The sequence below is a fragment of the Malus sylvestris genome, chromosome 3, assembly GCF_916048215.2.
Source record: "Malus sylvestris chromosome 3, drMalSylv7.2, whole genome shotgun sequence".
NCBI classification, from domain to species: Eukaryota; Viridiplantae; Streptophyta; class Magnoliopsida; order Rosales; family Rosaceae; genus Malus; species Malus sylvestris.
The window spans coordinates 13,099,690-13,119,754 of record NC_062262.1 but is presented as its reverse complement, the minus strand read 5'-3'; the positions used below and the strand labels follow the sequence as shown (position 1 = coordinate 13,119,754).

Genomic DNA, 20,065 nt, shown 5'->3' with positions numbered 1-20,065 from the left:
TTTAACTTGGATCTTCATGTATTTAGACAACAGACTGTAAATTCGAGAATTGGGTGATCTTGGTGATGATAAAACAGCGCAAGCAGATAGATAAGAGAAGCACATAGGAGGTGCTTCTCTTAGCACAGGTTACAAAAGTTACAACTACATTTTCCCCTAAGAAAGAAACCCAAAGAGATTGACGAAAACGTAAACGGTGATAGGTTTAGAAATTACATGTGTTTGTTCACATATAATGTCATGTCACACTCCTTGTCACGGCCTGATAATAAAATGCTCGTCCCAGATAGGGCAGGAACAGGTTGCATGCTTGTTCTTCCATTCAGCTCCACAAGTATAGCAAAACTGATGTCCACATCTACAAAGACAATAAAGACATGGTAAAAACAACAAGGGTTTATACAAAACCCATGAAATTATATATATAGCAGCATCCAAAAACAAAAATAAAAAAACACGAGTGAAGCCTTTTCTTAGTTTTCTTCGTAAGAAAGTCGAAATGTCCTTACAAGAGAAAATTGCATTTGTGTCGAGATCTTGGGACAACATGTTAATCCACATAAGAACTCGAAGGAACTTCCTCGCAAATTGGAATGTGAAAAATAAAGAGCGGTGTTCATGAGAATAAAAGGGTATGCGGAAATCACTTACCCTCTAATCTTGTCTTTTCTTTTCTTGGCTATTCTTTCATATATAACATTTCAAAGCGTTCTAAATTAAGACAGCCAAAGGAATCACAGAGGAAACCTAAAAATTAATCAGACTGGAGGGACTAGAAGCGTAAAGCACAAGCACCTGCAAGTGATGTGGTAGCAACCACTCTCAAGTTCAACCATATGATTGCACTTTGAACACTGGCGCCAAAGTTTCTTCGACGCAAATGATTTCAACAATTGGTCGTCCACGCAGGAATACGTTTCTGATCTCTGGAAATCGTAGCAGCTCATATCATAGTGCCAAGGAACCTTGCAGTTGATACAGAAATAGTGTTTACATTTCACGCACTTCCTGCCTCCCTCACTAACAAAAGAAGTCTTGGTATTTTCCAAGACCTCCTGTTTCGACATTAGTGCAGAACACCTCGGAAATGGGCAGTAAACTTTCTCCGTAACAGGAATTGAAGACTCCTTGATTCGTTCGATCAAAACATTGGCAAGTTCAGACGACAAGAATGTCTTACAACTATCGACATTCACCTCACACTTACAGTCTTTATGAGGGCATTGTGCCACGATCCCGTTTTGCAAATTTATTTCGACGTGATGTTTCAAGCAAGGCAAGCAATATTTGTGTTCACAAGTACCGATCGAAAGCATTCGAGCAACATCAATGTCTTCAAAACAAATCAAACAAGTTTCCTTCACACTCATGGCTTTGCTAGTTCAGGCAGGTAGAGGGGTTCTTAGAAGTCGTAGTATCAAATGTATAACCCTGCTTGCAAGACTCCGTGTGTTCGTAACCTATTTGTTATATATTGTCAGTCTTCTCCATCAATTGCAACAATATAACAAAAGCTTCTGTGCTAACCAAAACAGTAAAATTGAAATAATGAAGCTTAATGCTAATTTAAAGTAACACATCGGTTAACCAAGTTATCGTCACAGGAAAAAGATGAACCTTTTCAACTTCAAACCGCAAACTCCGTAGAATTTGAGGAAGAAAAGTTCGTTCACACAATTTATCAGAGCACAACTCAGAGTTGCTTTCGATTGCACGTTCTTCATGGAGAAGAAGCAAGAATTCAACCAAAGAAGCAAGAATTGCAGAAGATCGTACCAGTTTTGCAGAGAGAGATTGCAGAAGCAGCGTAGAAGTCAGGATCGAAGACATCGATCGGCCATGTACGGCGAAGATACCATATAGAAATGAAGAAACTAACCTCAACAGTAGAGTTAGAGAGAGAAGTAGAGAGATACAATTCTAGATAGAGAGGAAATGCTTTCTGTAATTTTCATTAAACTTTGAAATTGCAAGTAATCCCAGTCTAATATGACTCATTTAGAAGTTCTTTTAAAATATTTATATAAAAAATATTGATAAAAGAAATTTTAAATCTAACTTTACTAAAAATACAAATAAATTTAAAAAAATACTAAAATTTAATAAAATAAAATAAAAGCATATAACCGATTCATCCTGCAAAAAGAACTCTACTCCATAGACTTCTCTATTTCTTACTCACTAAGAAAAGCAATCTAACCACTCCATTAGAACCGACTCAATAAGTTAACCAAAAAAAAAAATATCTTTCCTCTCAAATTCACCGAAAATAAAAACAACTTTCCTCCCAATCTTTTGACACCTGGAAGCATCTCAAGCATTGATATCTTTACACCCCCACAGTCCACACCACAAAACGATTCATGTCGTAAAAGTTGTGAGAATGAATGCTTATATGTTTTAGCTAAAAATGAAAAGTGAGGAAGACTTAAGAATAATGGTATTGTTGTTGTATGATGTTTTTTTTATAAGGAAAACTAATGAAAATGGCTTGAAAACTTTGAGTTTTAATGATAAGGACAAAATAAAGGGTAAAGTGAATAGTACCAGGATTGACTTTTTAGTGTAAAAATGTGGTTTTTCGTTAAAATGAACAGTACCGGGTGCTTTTCGTTAAAGTTCCCTTTTTTATAATGCATTCATTTCACTTTTATGATTCGTCACATATATGACTCTATATAAGGAGCATTCTGTGTAGGATTACAACACACAACACAGAAAAAAAGTGAAAGCAATAATATCAATATCCTTTCATTCCCTTCCTTACCTGCAATTTTTTTTGTGTTATAGTTACAAAAATAAACAGTGATACATTGCACTCACTTCGCTCATGTCTCTAGTAAAGGTTATCTCTCTAACTTTTGCCTACTTATAACAATCTATCCCTCTAACTTTTGCCTATTTATAACAATCTAAGATTTTGAGATTCTTTCTAGCTAGTTTCGGAATATCAAATTTTTGAGAAATTTTTCAGTATGCTCGGATCATAGAGTAATACACAACATGTAATTATATATTTAAGGGGACACTTGAAAAAAAAAAACTTTGCACTAATTATATAATTACATGTGCCGTACTGCCTTGTGTTCTGAACACATTGAAAAATCTTACCAAATTTCAACTTTAAATCTTTGAGTTTTGATGAGAGAGAGAGGTGGTCATGACATGAGTCATGAGGAGTCATGCCTTCATGCATTGCGAAAGTGGAGAAGGAGTAGCATGTAAGGTTTGATTATGAGAATAAACCAGAAGGGTTTTCGTCGTACGTCTTTTGGAGTTCTCCACCTTAATCAATTTCAAAACAATAATTTATGGTCCATTTGGTATTTGATTTGAGTCTAGAATTTTTAATTCAAAAACTATTTTTAAGTTTAGGTCCTAAAATAAGCTGTTGGTAAGCCCAGTTTCCAAAAATGAACTCAGAAAAATTTAAGAACAGTTCGTTATAATTTGAGAACGCCAAAAGTTAGGTTTTAGGGGTTTTTTTTCTTTTCTTTTCACGCTGATCATTCTTCGCAATAGTGAGGTCTGAGTGACCTTGTGCCGCAGCGATCACGAGCAATCAAGGACGAAGACATTCCGGGCGGTGAAGTTGCGGGTAGACCTGGCATTTTCAACCTGATCTGTTAAAATTAGTATTTAGGTGAGTGATAAACGGATCGGGTGGTTAATCATCCATTAAATAACGGGTCATTTCGGATACACCCGCAAAACTCGTTAACCACCTGTTACCACTCGTTATTGAGGATTTTCAATAATGATTTTTATGTAATTTCAATAGTCTGTTCGTCACTCTTCTCACTCTAACGGAGGAGAAGGAGAAGGGGCAGAAGATCTTCTGTTGCTTCGGAAGGTAAACAACTGCTTCGTTTTCCCTCTATCCAAACAGCTTTTCAGTCTCTGCTTTAATTCTTTGTTCAATTTCTCATCAAATTTTTCAGTCACTGCTTTTCATTTCGTGCTCTTCTTGATTATAAAGCGAGAGGTTTCTTGTTTTTCTTTCGCGACGACGTCGTCAACTAGTCCAAGCAGTTCTTTCACCAAAACACCTGCGAAACATTTACCAGCTGAACTCTCAGCCTTGACCAAATCTCAAACCCAAAATCCCAAAATCCGCCCCAAGATGCGGCCACCCCACATCTGCAATGCCGCAATCCCACACAGACGACGCCGTCTTCTCTTCACTCTACTCCACCATTTTTTATCGCAAGACTTCGGTCAGTCGACGTCGAATCGGACCACAGCTTTTACGGGTTGGGTACCAAACCCAAAAACAAATTGTTAACGGGCGAAGCGAGTGACCCGTTATCTTAACGGGTTAGGTTCGGATGACCCGTTAAATTAACGGTTCGGATTAAACTCGACCCAAACCCAGTAAATCCCAACCGTTTACAAGTCTAGTTGCGGGTGATTTGGAGTGAATTTTCCAACGAGTCCCTCAGATAGAAGAGATCTCTCCTAGCTTCTTTCCATCTACTAAACCGTTTTTTTTTAAGAAACTTTAATGAAAAGGACTTGTGTTAAGTTTATTTTAACAAAAAATCATGCTATAACTTTATTTAATGAAAAACCCTTAAATTTTAATAAAATGAAAAGGACACAATTAAAAAAAAAAATCTGATGGGCGCGCAAGACCTGTGCACTGTTTATGAAACTAAACACTATTTATGAAACTAAACACTATTTATGAAATTGAAACTATTTATGAAACTGCACTATTTATGAAACTAAACAGTACTAAACTATTTATTGGTCCAATTTCATAAATAGTGCCTAGTTTTTTGTCCACTTTCATAAATAGTGTCTAGTTCTTGATCATGTTTCATAAATAATGTCTAATTATTGGGCCTAGTTTCATAAAGAATGTATAGTAATTGGTGCACTTTCAAAAATAGTGCCTAGTTATTAGTCATGTTTCATAAATGTTGTCTAGTCCTTACTTCAGTTTCATAAATAGTTTATAGTCCAGTTTCATAAATAGTTTCAATCTATTGGTTTAGTTTTGGAAATAATGCCTAGTTCTTGTTTTCGTTTCATAAATAATGTCTAATTATTAGTCATGTTTCATAAATAGTGTCTACTTATTGGTCTAGTTTCATGAATAGTGTCTACTTATTGGTGAAGTTTTATAAATAGTGTTTAATTCTTGGTTCAGTTTTATAAGGTTTGAAATTTAAACTCTTTTTGGTCTTGTAAAAGCACCCATTATGCCAAAAACGATGAACCCAGAAGTGACTTTTTAGATCAAAACCTTGAGAAGATTATGTTCTCATTAATTATATTTAAAAAGCTATTTTCAATTACCAAATTAAAATTTCCTCACTTTTTTCATATACCTACAATAATAAATGTAGCTCTCTATCCAATTTCTTGAGCTTCGGTGTCATCTTGGAGAATTTTTTTCTTGTGTCCATAACACAAATGATATACCACGTGTTATTATATAAGTGGTGAAAATTTTTATTTTTTATGTTATTAATTTTTTAACATAAGAATCTCACAACTTGTATAAAATATACCACTTCGTGTTCTGGGCACATTGAAATGATTCTCGTCATCATGACTACTATTGAAAAATAACACCACAAAATAAAATAGTAGAATGTAATTCAATTCGAAGTATTTTTCTTATTCTAAGCCAAAAAAAAAAAAACCATAAATGTAGCTAACGATGGCACAAAAAGATAGGAGGAGGAAAAAGTGGAGTGTTTGAAGTTGGGGGGACTTGGATTGTTTGCCCTCCCCATCCTATACCATTCCCATATCATCCTATATTTTGTGGTCACGGTTAAGCCACGTCAACATTTTATATTGATTTTTTTTATAAAAATAATAAGACAAAAAGTAATGGAAATATAAAATATTGACGTGGCTTAACCGTGACCATATAAATATGAGGGAATGGGGAGGGTATGGAATGGGGAGGGCAGACAATCCAAGTCCAAGTTGGGGAGGGAAGGGGAGGGGAGGGGGGTTCAAGCCCCAGCCTAAGTTGGGTTTGTTAGGTTTTTATTTATTTGTTTATTTTTTATCTTTTTTATTAGTCTTTTATCCTTATTATTAAAATAAAGTTAACGAGTGATTTTTTTATTAAAATGTAAAGATTTGAAGTTATTTTCATTAGTTTTTTTTTAATTCCCACGCACATAATGCATGGGTTACATTCTAGTATTTTCCAATGCTAGTATATCTGAAAAGAACACCTTCCTAGATAAATTTGTAAGCTGAGTATTTCAAAAGAAAGGATAACTAAAAGTCTATCTCGGGTCACATTCATGTGAAATGTTTTTCGCATATAAACACCGATATGGCTCATTATGAAACATGTCATTATCATCGAGTTAGTCCGTTATGGATCTTACGCGATAAAACTCGACTCAAACTCTCAAATTTTGGTGTGAAATCAAGTTGTGTTATTGTATCACTATCGTATACGATTTTCCGATGCCTCTCTACTTCTGAGAGGTATTTTTTCCTATATGTTATGTTTAAATGGAGGATTTCCCGCTTGGGGGAGACTTGAGCTAGCGGCACCCTTGGTAAAGTGCAAATGCAGTGGAGGTAGCCTGGAGGTCACCAACTTAGTCGACTAAATAAATAAGCTACTTGTGTAACTCTTCCAAAAATAAATAAAAAATAAAAAATTGATAGTTAATCAATTGAAGGAAGGATTCCTGAAATATAGTCAAGTTTATGTTCGGTCAAATGAACATAACTGAAGCTTGGTCAATTTCAACAACCTGGGTTTGTTTTCTTTGCAATTTGTGGTTATAATGTGTTCAACCAAAACCATATGGAATTATCTATTCAACATATTATATATTATTAGTCTATTAGAGAAATGCTATAGGACTCTTTTAAAAGTGGAACTGTTCATGAACTCTCTGCCATTAACGTCATTTTCCATACCAACATTATAAAATAGTGTAAAAAAATATGAGATGGCACCACTTAGTACTACTGTTTAGTGGTATTCCTCCTCACTTGTAAATGAGAGGTCTTAGGTTTGATTATCGCCAAACGCGAATTTGAACCACATTATTGCTAGTCCATTATAAGGCTTAGCCCACTCCCCCACCCGCATTTCTCATATTATCAAATGAGAAATAATAAACACACACTCTTTGTAGACAAACGCTCCCATGTTTAGTTTTCGGCCGTTATTTTTGTTTAATTTATTCAATTCGATAATTAAAAATAAAATTCGATAACTAAAAAAAAAAAGCAGCATCGTGTGAGACTAAAAAAAATGTGTGCAAAAATTATCTTTCGATTAATTATCCTTCTACAAGGGTGCCTGTTGTGTTGTGGCATAGGAAAAAGGAATGTCAGGAAGCTTCCTTCTCTATTTCTTGGTTGGTACACAAAGCAAAGTGACGGTACACATTTTGGTGTTCCTTTTTCTTATTTTTTCTTCTTCTTTAGCATGTGACATTCTCGTCTAGGGATAATGTGATGTCCCACAAAATATAAACTCTGTATCAGTTTTCCTTTTCAACGAAATAAGTCTTGATACTTGATTTTCTTCCTGTTGAAGTAATTGACATGCCTTCGATTTGTAGTTTAAATTGCAGTCATATTTGGTATGAATGTGACGACTTTGATTGCATCTGCTCGTTAAATTCATTTCAATCTTTATACGTTTATAGAACGAAGAAATTTTGTATTGTATGTCATATGTACATTGATGTAAATGTAATATAGAATTTTCAAAGCATGGATGTTAAAAGTATAAGTAGTGTCTCAATACTATTTTCAAAGCCTGAAGTGTCTCAATACTTTGTCCATCTAATCTAAATCAATTAACCAATCTTGATTTGTTTTTTCTTAACTGTATTGCATTAAAGTTATGTAAGACTCGTGCTAATTGAAATGGATGGAATTTGCAATAGAATTGTAGCTCACTAGGAGGGTTATATTTAGGTCACTCTTGGCTCAAATTTGTACAAAATTTGTCTCCAGTTATAAGTCAAAATAAATCTACTAAAAAGGATCAGGCTACAACCTCTACCCCCGCCGCGTGCTCCAATATGTGCATCCCAATCTTAGAAAAATATAACCATGCATAGCTGGAGATGAAAAAAAATTTAACCTTACAATATTATTTAAAATATTAATTTTGAAAGGCCTTATTAATACCACGGAAAGAGATCATCTCCGGATCATTTCCACCTAATCTTTCTCATCAAACAATTTAGGCCCTTGAAATTTGATTCAACGGTTAAAGTTATTATAACTTTTAGAGTGAGCTTGTGTTTTTAGCTGTTTGATCAAATTTTAAATGCTTAAATTGTTTGATGCGGATGATTAAGTGGAAGAGATCCTAAGAGGATCCCTTTCCTAAGAGCAACTCCACCCATGAAGCCCTCCCCCTGGCAATCCACTATTGAATCCACCATTTTGAACAATAACTGCCTTTAATGAATAGTAATTGCCATTTGCATCTCCATCCTTGGAGCCCTCCCCCTAGCAATAGGCAATAAAATATTAGTTTTTTTTTGTTTGTTTAAATAATACAAAATAAAATTATTCGTAATTTCGGATAAGATTTTTTAAATCGTTCTCGTTGCGCCACGTGTCATTTTATAAAAAAAACAATTATTTAGTGATGGATTTCGATAAGATTTTTATCCAATGTCATTGTGCCACGTGTCATTATCTTTTGAGAATCTTTGACGATAGATTTCGATCAGATTTTAACTCGTTCAAAATTGCGCCACGTGTCATTATCCGAAAAGATAATTATTGGAGATCGATTTCGATAAGATTTGTATCCAATACGATCGTGCCACGTGTCATTATCTTATCATAATCTTTGAGAATAGATTTCGATCAAATTTTTAACGAATGACGGCATGTCACGTGGCCTTATCTACAATCCAATCCCTTCTGAATCGTCCATATAATCCACCATCCATCCTCACAAATCTCACACCAATTTTCTCAACATCTTTATCTCATTATTCATAGTTTCTGCTTCTTCTTCACCATCCATCATTACAATGTCTTCTTCTTCATCAAGGATGATGTGGGAAATCGATCAGCAAGAGGAAGAATTGTTTAACCAATCTGCAGGAATGTTCAACCTTCAGATGGCCGAAAATGAGATGGAAGAGGATGAGGAGCGTAGAAGGAAAGATGACGAAACAAGAATGGCCAGAGCCTCACATTCCCGTCGAGTCATCCAGACTGTTGCTCAGATATGTAGGCCCAACCGTTCAAGAAACCTTGATAGAAGCAGGCAACGACGGGGTGAAGAGCTGTTGGACGATTACTTTGTCCATAACAGTGCATTTCCTGATACGTACTTCAGACGTCGTTTTAGAATGGAACCACATTTGTTCAACAGAATCATGACTGATGTTTGCAACCATGATTCTTACTTTGTGCAAAAGAAGGATACTTGTGGTGTTTTGGGTCTCCTGCCTGAGCCAAAAATCACTGTTGCATTGCGGATGCTTGCGTATGGAGCATCTGCAGACTAAGTGGATGAGATAACGAGGATGGGGAAATCAACCATTCTTGAGGCCCTGATGAGGTTTTGCGGAGCAGTCGAATCTTTGTACACCGCAGAGTACCTCCGAAAACTTACTCACAGGGACTTGCAAAGGCTTCTGAAGAAATGCGAGATGCGAGGTTTTCCTGGGAAGATAGGAAGCATCGATTGTATGCACTGGACGTGGAAAAACTGTCCAAGTGCATGGCAAGGCGTATATGGGGACAGAAAAGGATCAAAATCTATCATTTTAGAGGCAGTGGCATCTTTTGATACATGGATATGGCACGCCTTTTTCGGGGTTCCGGGGCTCAAAATGATCTTAACGTCCTTGCCCAATCCCCAGTGTTCAACGATGTCCTGCAAGGAAAGGCACCAAAAGTCACGTACGTCGTCAACAGACGTAGGTACGACGGGGCATACTACCTAGCTGACGGCATTTACCCACGGTGGGAAACATTTGTCAAAACAGTGCCACGTCCGCGAAGTGCAAAGGAAAAACACTTTGCAAGCTGTCAAGAGGGGTGCAGGAAGGATGTGGAGCGTTGTTTTGGTATCCTTCAAGCTGGTTGAGCGATCGTCAGGGGTGCTGCCAGAATGTTCGATGTAGAGTCACTTCGATCCGTCATGATGACGTGCGTCATTCTTCACAACATGATTGTGGAAGATGAGTTCGATTATAATGCGGTTGATGAATATGAGCCAGAGCTAGACACGATGAACAATTCAAGAACACGGATATATTGTGCACATGATGCCACCGAAGAACCCGTGCAACATAGCCATTAGAAAGGGATGGACGTTACAATTAAATGGTCATTCAACGATATACTGCACTTCAAATGTCATCTATGCACAATGATCGGCAAATTGACTTGATAGAGCACTAGTGGGCACTGAAACAAGTTGAAGATACTTAAGTTTATTTAGTATGTTTGTTTGTATTTGGTGTGTTTATGTAATTTTATTTGGTGTGTTTTTTGTAGTGAGTTTTTTATTATTTCGTATGTTTATGTAATTTTATTTGGTGTGAGATATTTGGTATGTTTATTTATTTTTATTTGGTGTGTTTTTTTGTAGTGAGTTTTTTATTATTTCGTATGTTTATGTAATTTTATTTGGTATGTTTATGTAATTTTATTTGGTGTGTTTTTTGTAGTGAGTTTTTTATTATTTCGTAAGTTTATGTAATTTTATTTGGTGTGTTTATGTAATTCCAATTGGTGAGTTTTTTAGTTTTATTTGGTGTGTTTTATAATTTCATTATACGTGAACAATTTGATGAATAAAGATTCTATTATTAGGATAAATATATTACGAAATTAAATACATGTACTCTCACTTTAAATAAAGTACTAACTTCAATAAAATGGAAACAACATAAATAATAAATTACAACCCAAAGTGATTGGAAAACTATGGGCTCCGATTACAAAAGTACCCTATTCCTCACCACTTAACCAATATGTGGTGCTAGGATCATCTTGTCTTGTTGTGTTAGGACCATCTTGTCTTGATCTCACTTCTCTTGCACGCCTCCTTTGCACCACATCCGCTTTCTCCGACTGCCAAAAATATTTAGAATTTGGAGACATCCCTTCTAAACGCGTGTTCATAATGTCACGATCTCGTTGTGCAATTCTTTCTTCTCTAAGCAACTCACTTTCTTGCCTAAGTAGCTCTCTTTCCCTCTGTTCAGCTTGAAATGCTTGTTGAATAGCTGCAACTTTTACCTCATCTCTAGCCTTGTCAGCCTCATATTTCGCCAATTCCCGCGCCAACGTCAATTCACCTTGACGAGCAAGTTCTTGCATGTACTTTCCATAATCATTCTTGGAAGCACTTCCTTTCCTCTTTGAAGCCTTCTTACCTAGAGGCCTAACTGGATAACGGGTTGACCCCGACGCTTGTTCAGGAATGGGCGTTTTAGGCACTTCTTCTCCATCTTCTTCATCAACATGGGAGCCATGATCGGGTGTAGAGTGTGGATGGGTGCTGTGTACAAAGGTGTTGTGTAGAGGGATGTTGTTCATGCATACTTCTGGACCAACAGGCACAACTTTGAATTTAGGACAATCTTTAACAATATTCCAACATTCCCACCGGGTGAATGATTTGTTTCTTGATTTGATTTTGGCACCATACCATGCTTGTGCTTGAAGTTGCTACAAATAATAATATTGAAATTATTAGGTAACAAATAAATAATACAAACAAATAATAATAATGAAATTATTAGGTAACAAATAAATAATACAAACAAATAATAATAATGAAATTAGGTCACAAATAATAATAATGAAATTAGGTCACAAATAAATAATGCAAACAAATAATAATAATAAAATTAGGTCACAAATAAAAAATGCAAACAAATAATAATAATAATGAAATTAGGTAACAAATAAATAATACAAATAAATAATAATAATGAAATTATTAGGTAACAAATAAATAATACAAACAAATAATAATAATGAAATTAGGTCACAAATAAATAATGCAAACAAATAATAATAATAATGAAATTAGGTAACAAATAAATAATACAAACAAATAATCTTACCTCATCCACATAATTTGCCCCACTTCGAACATTACTACTAGCTTGTGTCAAGGCATCTCTCCACGTACTAAAGGAATGGCTAAGTATTTTCCAACGACTGGACATCGATTCTTTGGTTCTTTTCCCACTCATTTGCTCAAGAAATTTGGTATGAATTAAACTCCACATTTCTCGCAACTGCATCTCATTACCCGTAAGGGAATTATGAGTAACTTCAACCCAGCTAGTGCACAACGCAACATCTTCAAGAAGCGACCAATTCGTACCTGCATCAGTAGTCATTTTGTGGAAAAAAATTGGATTGAAACTTTGAGAGAAATATAGAAATTTGATTGAAAGTGGTTGAGAAAATATGAAATTGTGGTGTAAGGTAGATGGAGAAGAAGTGGTATTTATAGAAAAGTAAAAACAATTTTTTACAAATTTTTTTTCAGATTTTTTACAATTTTTTCGGATTTTTTCCATTTAAATTTGTTTTTTTTCAAATAATTAATCTCTGCCGTTGGATTTAAAAAAATTTGAATTCCAACACTCCAAATTGTGCCACGTGTCACAACGGTAATTTTTCTTAATTTTAAAACTATTTTTCTTTATTTATAAAGCATATTAATATCGACCGTTGATCTCAGATAGAACGGTTGATATTAAATAAGATTTTTTATTTTTTTTTACCGTTGAAATCCAACAGATCCAAATGAAGGAGCCGTTGAGATTGAACGGACCGTGGGAAGCCACGTGGCTTCCCAACGGTAACTGAGACCTTCTGAAAAGCGGACTGGTTTTCTGAAATGTTGTCGAGCGACGCGCCCCCACGCGCGAGTGGGGTGCACGTGCCTGACAGAAAAAAATAAAAAATGGGCTGGGAGCTTGGGCTGCCGGGCTGTCACAAATTGATAGGCCTCTTGCTCGGGCCTTCTCCACGAGCTCGGGCTCTTCATGGCTGGAGCTGGTTGACAGGCCCTCGGGCCCTTTCTTCTCCCTTGTCCCCCGGCCTACATGCAAGGCTGGACTTGCTCTAATACCACTAACAATCAAACAAAAAATAAAAAGAAAAGAACACCCTTTTAAAACTTATGGGGGTAGATTAGTCATTTGACTAAAAGGAAAAAGGAAAACCCTACTTTTTGTCCTTTTAACAATTAATTGATGAGGGGATATATTGTAAAACGTGGACAACCTTTAGCTTTAAAAACCGACCATGTAAAGTAAAATGTGAAATAATTGTGCATTGGGTTCTGCTAAAGTTCACAAAAAATGGACTACATGCCATTTCAAAAAGATAATGGAACTTGATTGGCTCTTTACCAAGAACATTTCTAATGGTTCCTTAAGGGTGCGTTTGGTACGCAGACGGAACGGAACGGAACGGGACGGGACGGGACGGGACGGGACGGAACGAAGGTGTAATTTTTGAAAAAGACATGGGGTATATTTGTCTTAAAATGGTAAAACAGTGTGTTCCACAGACGTGGAACAAACCCGTTCCAGGGGGGAGGTGGGACGCAAAAACACCCAAAATCTGTCCCGTGGAACAACCCGTTCCACCCATTTTTGGCGCACCAAATGCGGGACGGAACGCCTCGTCCCGTTCCGTCCCGTCCCGTCCCACGTACCAAACGCACCCTAAGGGTGCGTTTGGTACGCAGACGGGATGGGACGGGACGGAACGAAGGTGTAATTTTTGAAAAAGACATGGGGTATATTTATCTTAAAATGGTAAAACATTGTGTTCCACAGACGTGGAACAAACCCGTTCCAGGGGGGAGGTGGAACGCAAAAACACCCAAAATCTGTCCCATGGAACAGCCCGTTCCACCCATTTTTGGCGCACCAAACGCGGGACGGAACACCTCGTCCCGTTCCGTCCCGTCCCGTCCCACGTACCAAACGCACCCTAAAGGAGTCTGCTGTACCTAAAATGTAGACAAAAGTTAGAAGTATTCATCTCTAATCACACTCCCTCACCATACTCCTAGTAGTCATGGATGCGTGTTAAAGAGACAGTGAGGTTGGATACACAAATGATTGATGAAATTACATATTTATGTGATATTAAGGAGGAGGAGGTTAAAAAGTGAAGACATTGCAGAAAAAATGGCCTTGATGATAGTACGTAACCAGTGTTTGAAGTTTTTCCGATAAGATCAATATATATATATATATATATATATATATATATTGGTGGAAATATTAAAAAAAAAAATCAGAGAAAATATGAAATGGTGAGGTGAAGTCCATATCCCATAAATTCCTAAATTTTGGCTAAAATTGACAGAATTCGTCGATATTTTAAACATATTGATTAAATATCGACAAACTGTTATAGGACATTCCATAAAGTTTCTTTCAAATTTCCACATTTTGGAGCCAACTTTCATTATTTCCATCGAAGACAATCGATATCGATATAATATATTTATCAATATTTCCACAAATCTACATATCAATATTTTCACTCCTACCGATATTTTAAATACTATATGTAATGTGTAATGGATTGGGTTGGATAGTGGTGAAGATAAGCTTTCGAGGGAGCTTCGGTTGGCATGTACAAAACTAGGAGGAGACGAAGGTGAGAGTGGTGGCGGATGTACACAATGCAATGGATGTTTGGGTCTCTCCCAATATATTACTTGCAAAGTAAGAAAAAGAAAAAAGATAATGAACGTAGGCGCATGCGCATGCTTTTGTGGTTCACCAAAACCCGGAAGAAGCACGGAAGATCCCCACTTGTGTCACACCGCAACTCGAGATTTTGTACCTTTGAAAAGTAAAAGTTCACCGCAATTAATAAAACAATTAAGACAAACAAATATTTAAATAAATTATTTACCATTTCCACGTTTTCGAAACTTCTCTTCTCTCCCTCACGTCGATTGCCATCTCTCTCTCTCTCTCTCTCTCTCTCTTTTGCTTTCTCTCTCAAGACTCCTTTTTTCTTTCCTTTTATTTCTCAAAAACACACACGGATTATACTTTCTTTCCTTATTATCTCTTTGTCTGCTGTTAGAATTGGAAGCTCTGAGAGCTCCTGATTAAGTCTTGGGTCTTCCTTTTTGATACAAATTCTAATTGTTCCCACCGTAATGGGCTTCCCCCCCGGGATTCTCATCGCCGGAGCCATTCTGATGTCGGCGGCCGTGGTTCTGTGCAGTTTTCCGGCCACCCTCACCCTCGAGAGAGCTTTTCCTTCGAACCACCGAGTGGACCTGAGCCAACTCAGAGCCCGGGACAGAGTCCGGCATGGGAGAAGGCTTCAGTCCTCCAATGGCGTCGCTGATTTCCCCGTTGAGGGAACGTACAACCCCTTCCGCGTTGGGTAATTTGGTCTCCTCCTTTGGCACTTTTAATGGGTTTTTGATGTCGGTTTTCTCTAATTTATGGATTTGCTTGTGTGTTTGATTTGAATTGATTTTGTGGATAATGGGTTGCATTTTTAAGTTGGGTTTCTTTCCTTATAAGTAACAATTAGTTATTTGTAAACCATCTCTTATTTATTTATTTGTTTCTTTAAAAGCGGTATAAGTTTAATGCTGATTTTCTTAATTGTTTTCTTCTGCTTTGATTTTTTCTCTAAAATTCTATACTCTTAGCAGTAATGGGTATTTATCACTGAAGGCTTTGGAGAATTGTTACTAATTATGTTGTTTTTCTCGGAATTTATTTCCCTTTTCAGGCTTTATTATACAAAGCTGCAATTGGGATCTCCTCCAAGGGATTATTATGTGCAGATTGATACCGGAAGTGATGTTTTGTGGGTCAGTTGCGGTTCCTGCAACGGTTGCCCGGAAACAAGTGGGCTCCCGGTAAACTCGCATTTCCTTACTTTCAACATTCCTATCATGGTTTCAATTTTTTTTCGAGTTTTTGAAAGCTCAGGAGCCATATTCTGCTACAATTGAAATGGTTGCTTGTAACTCATACAGATTCAGCTCAATTTGTTTGATCCTCGAAGTTCATCAACGTCACAATTCATTTCTTGCTCAGATCGACGGTGCAGTCTTGGATCTCAATCGGATTCTGTTTGTTCCACGCAGAATAACCAGTGTTTGTACACCTTCCAGTATGGAGATGGCAGTGGGACGTCAGGCTATTATGTATCAGACTGGTTGCACCTTGAGACGATTCTTGAGGGTTCTATGACCCAAAATTCTTCAGCTAATGTTGTCTTTGGGTGAGTTATAATGGGGCTTTCCAAGTTAAATAATTGATTTATACTCTTTTGTGCATTTTTCTTGAATCTCAAAAGTCATTCTCTAGGATGGTGAAAACAGGTGTAGCACCTTGCAGACTGGAGACTTGACAAAGTCAGATCGAGCTGTTGATGGGATCTTTGGGTTTGGCCAACAGGGTATGTCTGTCATCTCTCAGTTGTCTTCACAAGGAGTAGCACCAAGTGTCTTCTCCCACTGCTTGAGGGGAGACGATACTGGTGGAGGTATATTGGTTATCGGCGAGATTCTGGAACCAAATATAGTCTATAGCCCGCTTGTCCCCTCACAGTACGTTCCCTTCTGTAATTCCACTGCACATCTTACAATATCACCCCAAAGCTAAAAATATTTTGTGGCCTTCTGTTATTTCACAATAGTGAATCAGTCATTACTCATTATAGAAATCTGACTCTGTTATAGCATATTATGGTTTACCTTAAACCAAACAGTTTTGGTAACGCAAATAAATCACCTTCAGAATATTGTTTAGGTATGGACAAATAGAGCCCTGTGAACAAAAGGGCAGTTCACTTGACCTTTCGGAATCCTTATAAAAATTAACTAGTCCTGCATTTACTTCTAAACAAAAAATTTAACACGTTGCTCAATTCTGATATGTCAAATTTTAGGGACTTATTCTTTTTTCATTTTTGTTTCCTGCTAGATTCCCAAGAATGAATAGCATAAACCTCACTGATGTGTTTTTGACTAACCATTTGGACATTTAATATTTCAGGCCTCATTATAATTTGAATCTGCAGAGCATTTCTGTCAACGGGCAGATGTTACCCATTGATTCCACAGTGTTTGCAACATCAAGCAACCGAGGAACTATAGTCGATTCTGGTACAACTTTGGCGTACCTCGCAGCCGAAGCTTATGACCCTTTTATCACTGCTGTAAGTCTCACTTATGTGATTTCCTATAATTCGTCTGTTTTGGACATCATTCTGGTGCTTCGGGAGAAATAAATGGAAACATCATGCTCTTTGATATGTTACGCTAGTCAATGTTTCTGGCGATGACACTGAGAGTTTTGAATTTCTCAAATTTGGGTAAATAAAGCATTAAAGCTAGAAAATTTTCAATAATATTTTGCCATGCCATGCCATGCAGATAACAGCTTCTGTTTCACAAACTGCGAGCCCTGTTGTTTCCAATGGAAATCAATGTTATATGATCACCTCAAGGTTAACCTTCTGAATCTGTTGTCTCCGTTCTTTGTTCATTCTGTGCTTTCTGTTTTGTAATGATTTTCTCTAACATGTATGTGTATTTTATGTTCAGTGTCAGTGATATATTTCCTCAAGTTAGTTTTAACTTTGCTGGTGGCGCATCCATGATTCTGAGACCTCAGGACTACCTCATACAGCAGACTTCTGCTGTAAGTTTCCCTTTTAGATATTTCAGTTACTAAGAACTTACACGGACTTTTTGTTTTCTCACAATACTGATGAATTAAAAATGTGCATCTGCTTCTTCTAGTGGACAGTCCATGTTATGGATTTTCCAATTGCATATGTCTTCCTTGGCTATTCTCATTTCCTTCAACATTTCATTCATTAATGTTTTCTCTCCACTCACTAGGATTTAGAACGGGTATATATTGGAAAGTAAAAAATGGTTTTTCAGCTATTAGATTTATACCATCTATACATTGCTTGTCCTTTATTTATTATCATATATGTAAAGCTGTAGTCTTGCCGTCTGAATCATTAGTTGAAATGGGTAAACTTAATTGTTACAGAGTGGTGCTGCAAGGTGGTGCATTGGTCTTCAAAAAATTCAAGGTTCAGGGATAACGATATTAGGAGGTATAGACACCAAACTGGAAACTTTTTATCGACTTATTAATTTTGTAGATTCTGTACTTTGAAGGTTTATACTCCCTTATCGTGAACTTAGTGGTTGGATGTATGTTTAAGAGTTTTTCTTAATGTGATATTCCCCTTGCCAGACCTTGTGCTAAAAGACAAAATTGTTGTCTACGATTTGGGTGGTCAACAAATTGGATGGACTAACTATGACTGTAAGTTTCCGTATCCTACCTGATTTATGCAATTATTCGTTTATATCTTTTATGCAATTACTCTTGAAGCTGTGAGTTTATGCCAGCAGACCCAGCACTGAACTTTGATCCATTGTATCATCTTTATTAGGTTCAACGTCAGTTAATGTTTCTGCAACGGGTAGAACTGGAAAAAGTGAATATGTCAATGCAGGACAGCTAAGTGACAGCAGTTCTTTGCATAATGATCGCTACGAGCTGATACCAGCATGCATGTTGGCTTTCGTTTTGTTTATCATAACTATACAAGGAAACTTGTTTTTATAGCATACGCTTCCAATATCTGGGGTTATCATATCATTCTTTTTTCCACTGTATATCTCTAACCTTGCTGGTTTATATTCATAGGAACCGGTAAGACCGTGTGCTATAGTTTTCATACCCCCTTTGGCTGTTCAGTTGCAATAGAATAGGTTTGTGTTTCTTCTGAGATTGTTTTCATCAAACATGTAGAATTTCACGTTACCCTGCCGATAGGTTGTAAAATACATTTACGTGTAATTGGTTCAATGGGATAGTAGTTTATACGAAACTTCCTTCGTGTCATTCCTTATTTGCACCGGTATATGCTTTGGCACAGATTCGCGTTTTTATTCTTTTTACAATTATTATGAAGTGATTGTAATTATCTAGATCTTATCAAGATGTTTGAAGCTAGATTTTTAAGGAGCTAATGATAACTAAATGCTAGATTTATTTTCGCAAGCAACGATCTCTCACATTTGCTTTAACATGTGATATTCAGTTCTTTGACAGTGCTTATCAGTTGTGCTTATCTGTTTGTGAGTTTTACGCGCAAGGAAGTAGACTTTTCAGGTAGCAAAGCTAGCTCTTCGTATCTTTGGCATCGAGCAGGTGAACCTCGCTACACAACCAATTGTTACTCTAGCATCTGCTTACAGGCTTACACCTTCCTGTTACCCGACCTACATGAAAAAATCCAGTAGCTCCCTTAGAATTTAAGCCTATCTGGCCTCGTGAAATCATTCATATAGCCGCTGTCGGAGCGGCTGTAACATCCCCCTATTTCCACCCGACTCCTCTAAACAGATCCCTTACCCAGATTAGTACCTTGACCGTCAGATTTGATCCAACAGTTTAAGCTCTGTGACAGCGGACCGTTGGACCTGTAGGTACTCGGAGGAAAATTGATCTGCTTGCCCCTTCTGCCCCATTTCATCAAGTTTCTGGACATGGTGATTTGCTAGAGGGTCTGTTTTCCTCCTCTTTTTCCAAGGGAGGAGAAACTTCAAGGCTTGGATTGTTTTTCCTCCTTTCTTCCCAAAGGAGGAGAAACAATCCCGACCTTGAACTCCCCGAACATGGAAAAGGAAGTAATGTTGTAATCTTCCTCATTTCCCCTAGGAGAAGAAACACCAACACTGCCTATATTTCAGCAGTAGAACACATCATCCTTTATACACAATGCTTAAATTATGCGGCCACAAGAAGTGAAGAGATAAAACTGAAGACCATTTGAAAATCCACATTTAAAAAAGAAAATTAATGAACAAGGCTTCAAAACTTTGAATTTTAACAAAAAACTATTTAATAACTGTATTTAATGATAAGGACAAGAGGAAAAAAAAATATCAAGCGCTCGTGTAGTCTCTGCATCTTCCGGCTGCTTCATTTTCCAGTACTCATCAATTGGGGTCCAAAAATTGCCTTGCTCGAAGCAACTCCAATATTTATTTTACAGCACTTACCTCGATATATTT

General features: G+C 36.9%; 2 protein-coding genes across 2 annotated transcripts; one reads left to right on the top strand and one right to left on the bottom strand.

The window, feature by feature from the left end:
- Nucleotides 1-41: 41 nt before the first annotated feature.
- On the bottom strand, nt 42-2,134 carry LOC126614239 (E3 ubiquitin-protein ligase RSL1-like). The gene is made up of 3 exons (XM_050281821.1): nt 1,777-2,134; nt 796-1,460; nt 42-358 (listed from the first exon to the last, which is right to left on the bottom strand). Exons 2-3 carry the CDS (start codon nt 1,368-1,370, stop codon nt 256-258), a joined length of 678 nt encoding a protein of 225 aa, XP_050137778.1. The 5' UTR covers nt 1,371-1,460; nt 1,777-2,134; the 3' UTR covers nt 42-255.
- A 12,798-nt stretch (nt 2,135-14,932) lies between these two features.
- On the top strand, nt 14,933-18,876 carry LOC126616686 (aspartic proteinase 36-like). The gene is made up of 10 exons (XM_050284773.1): nt 14,933-15,381; nt 15,739-15,868; nt 15,989-16,236; nt 16,337-16,564; nt 17,013-17,175; nt 17,393-17,466; nt 17,564-17,660; nt 18,024-18,090; nt 18,234-18,305; nt 18,436-18,876. The coding sequence occupies exons 1-10, from the start codon at nt 15,149-15,151 to the stop codon at nt 18,609-18,611; spliced, it is 1,488 nt and encodes a 495-aa protein (XP_050140730.1). The 5' UTR covers nt 14,933-15,148; the 3' UTR covers nt 18,612-18,876.
- Nucleotides 18,877-20,065: the final 1,189 nt, after the last annotated feature.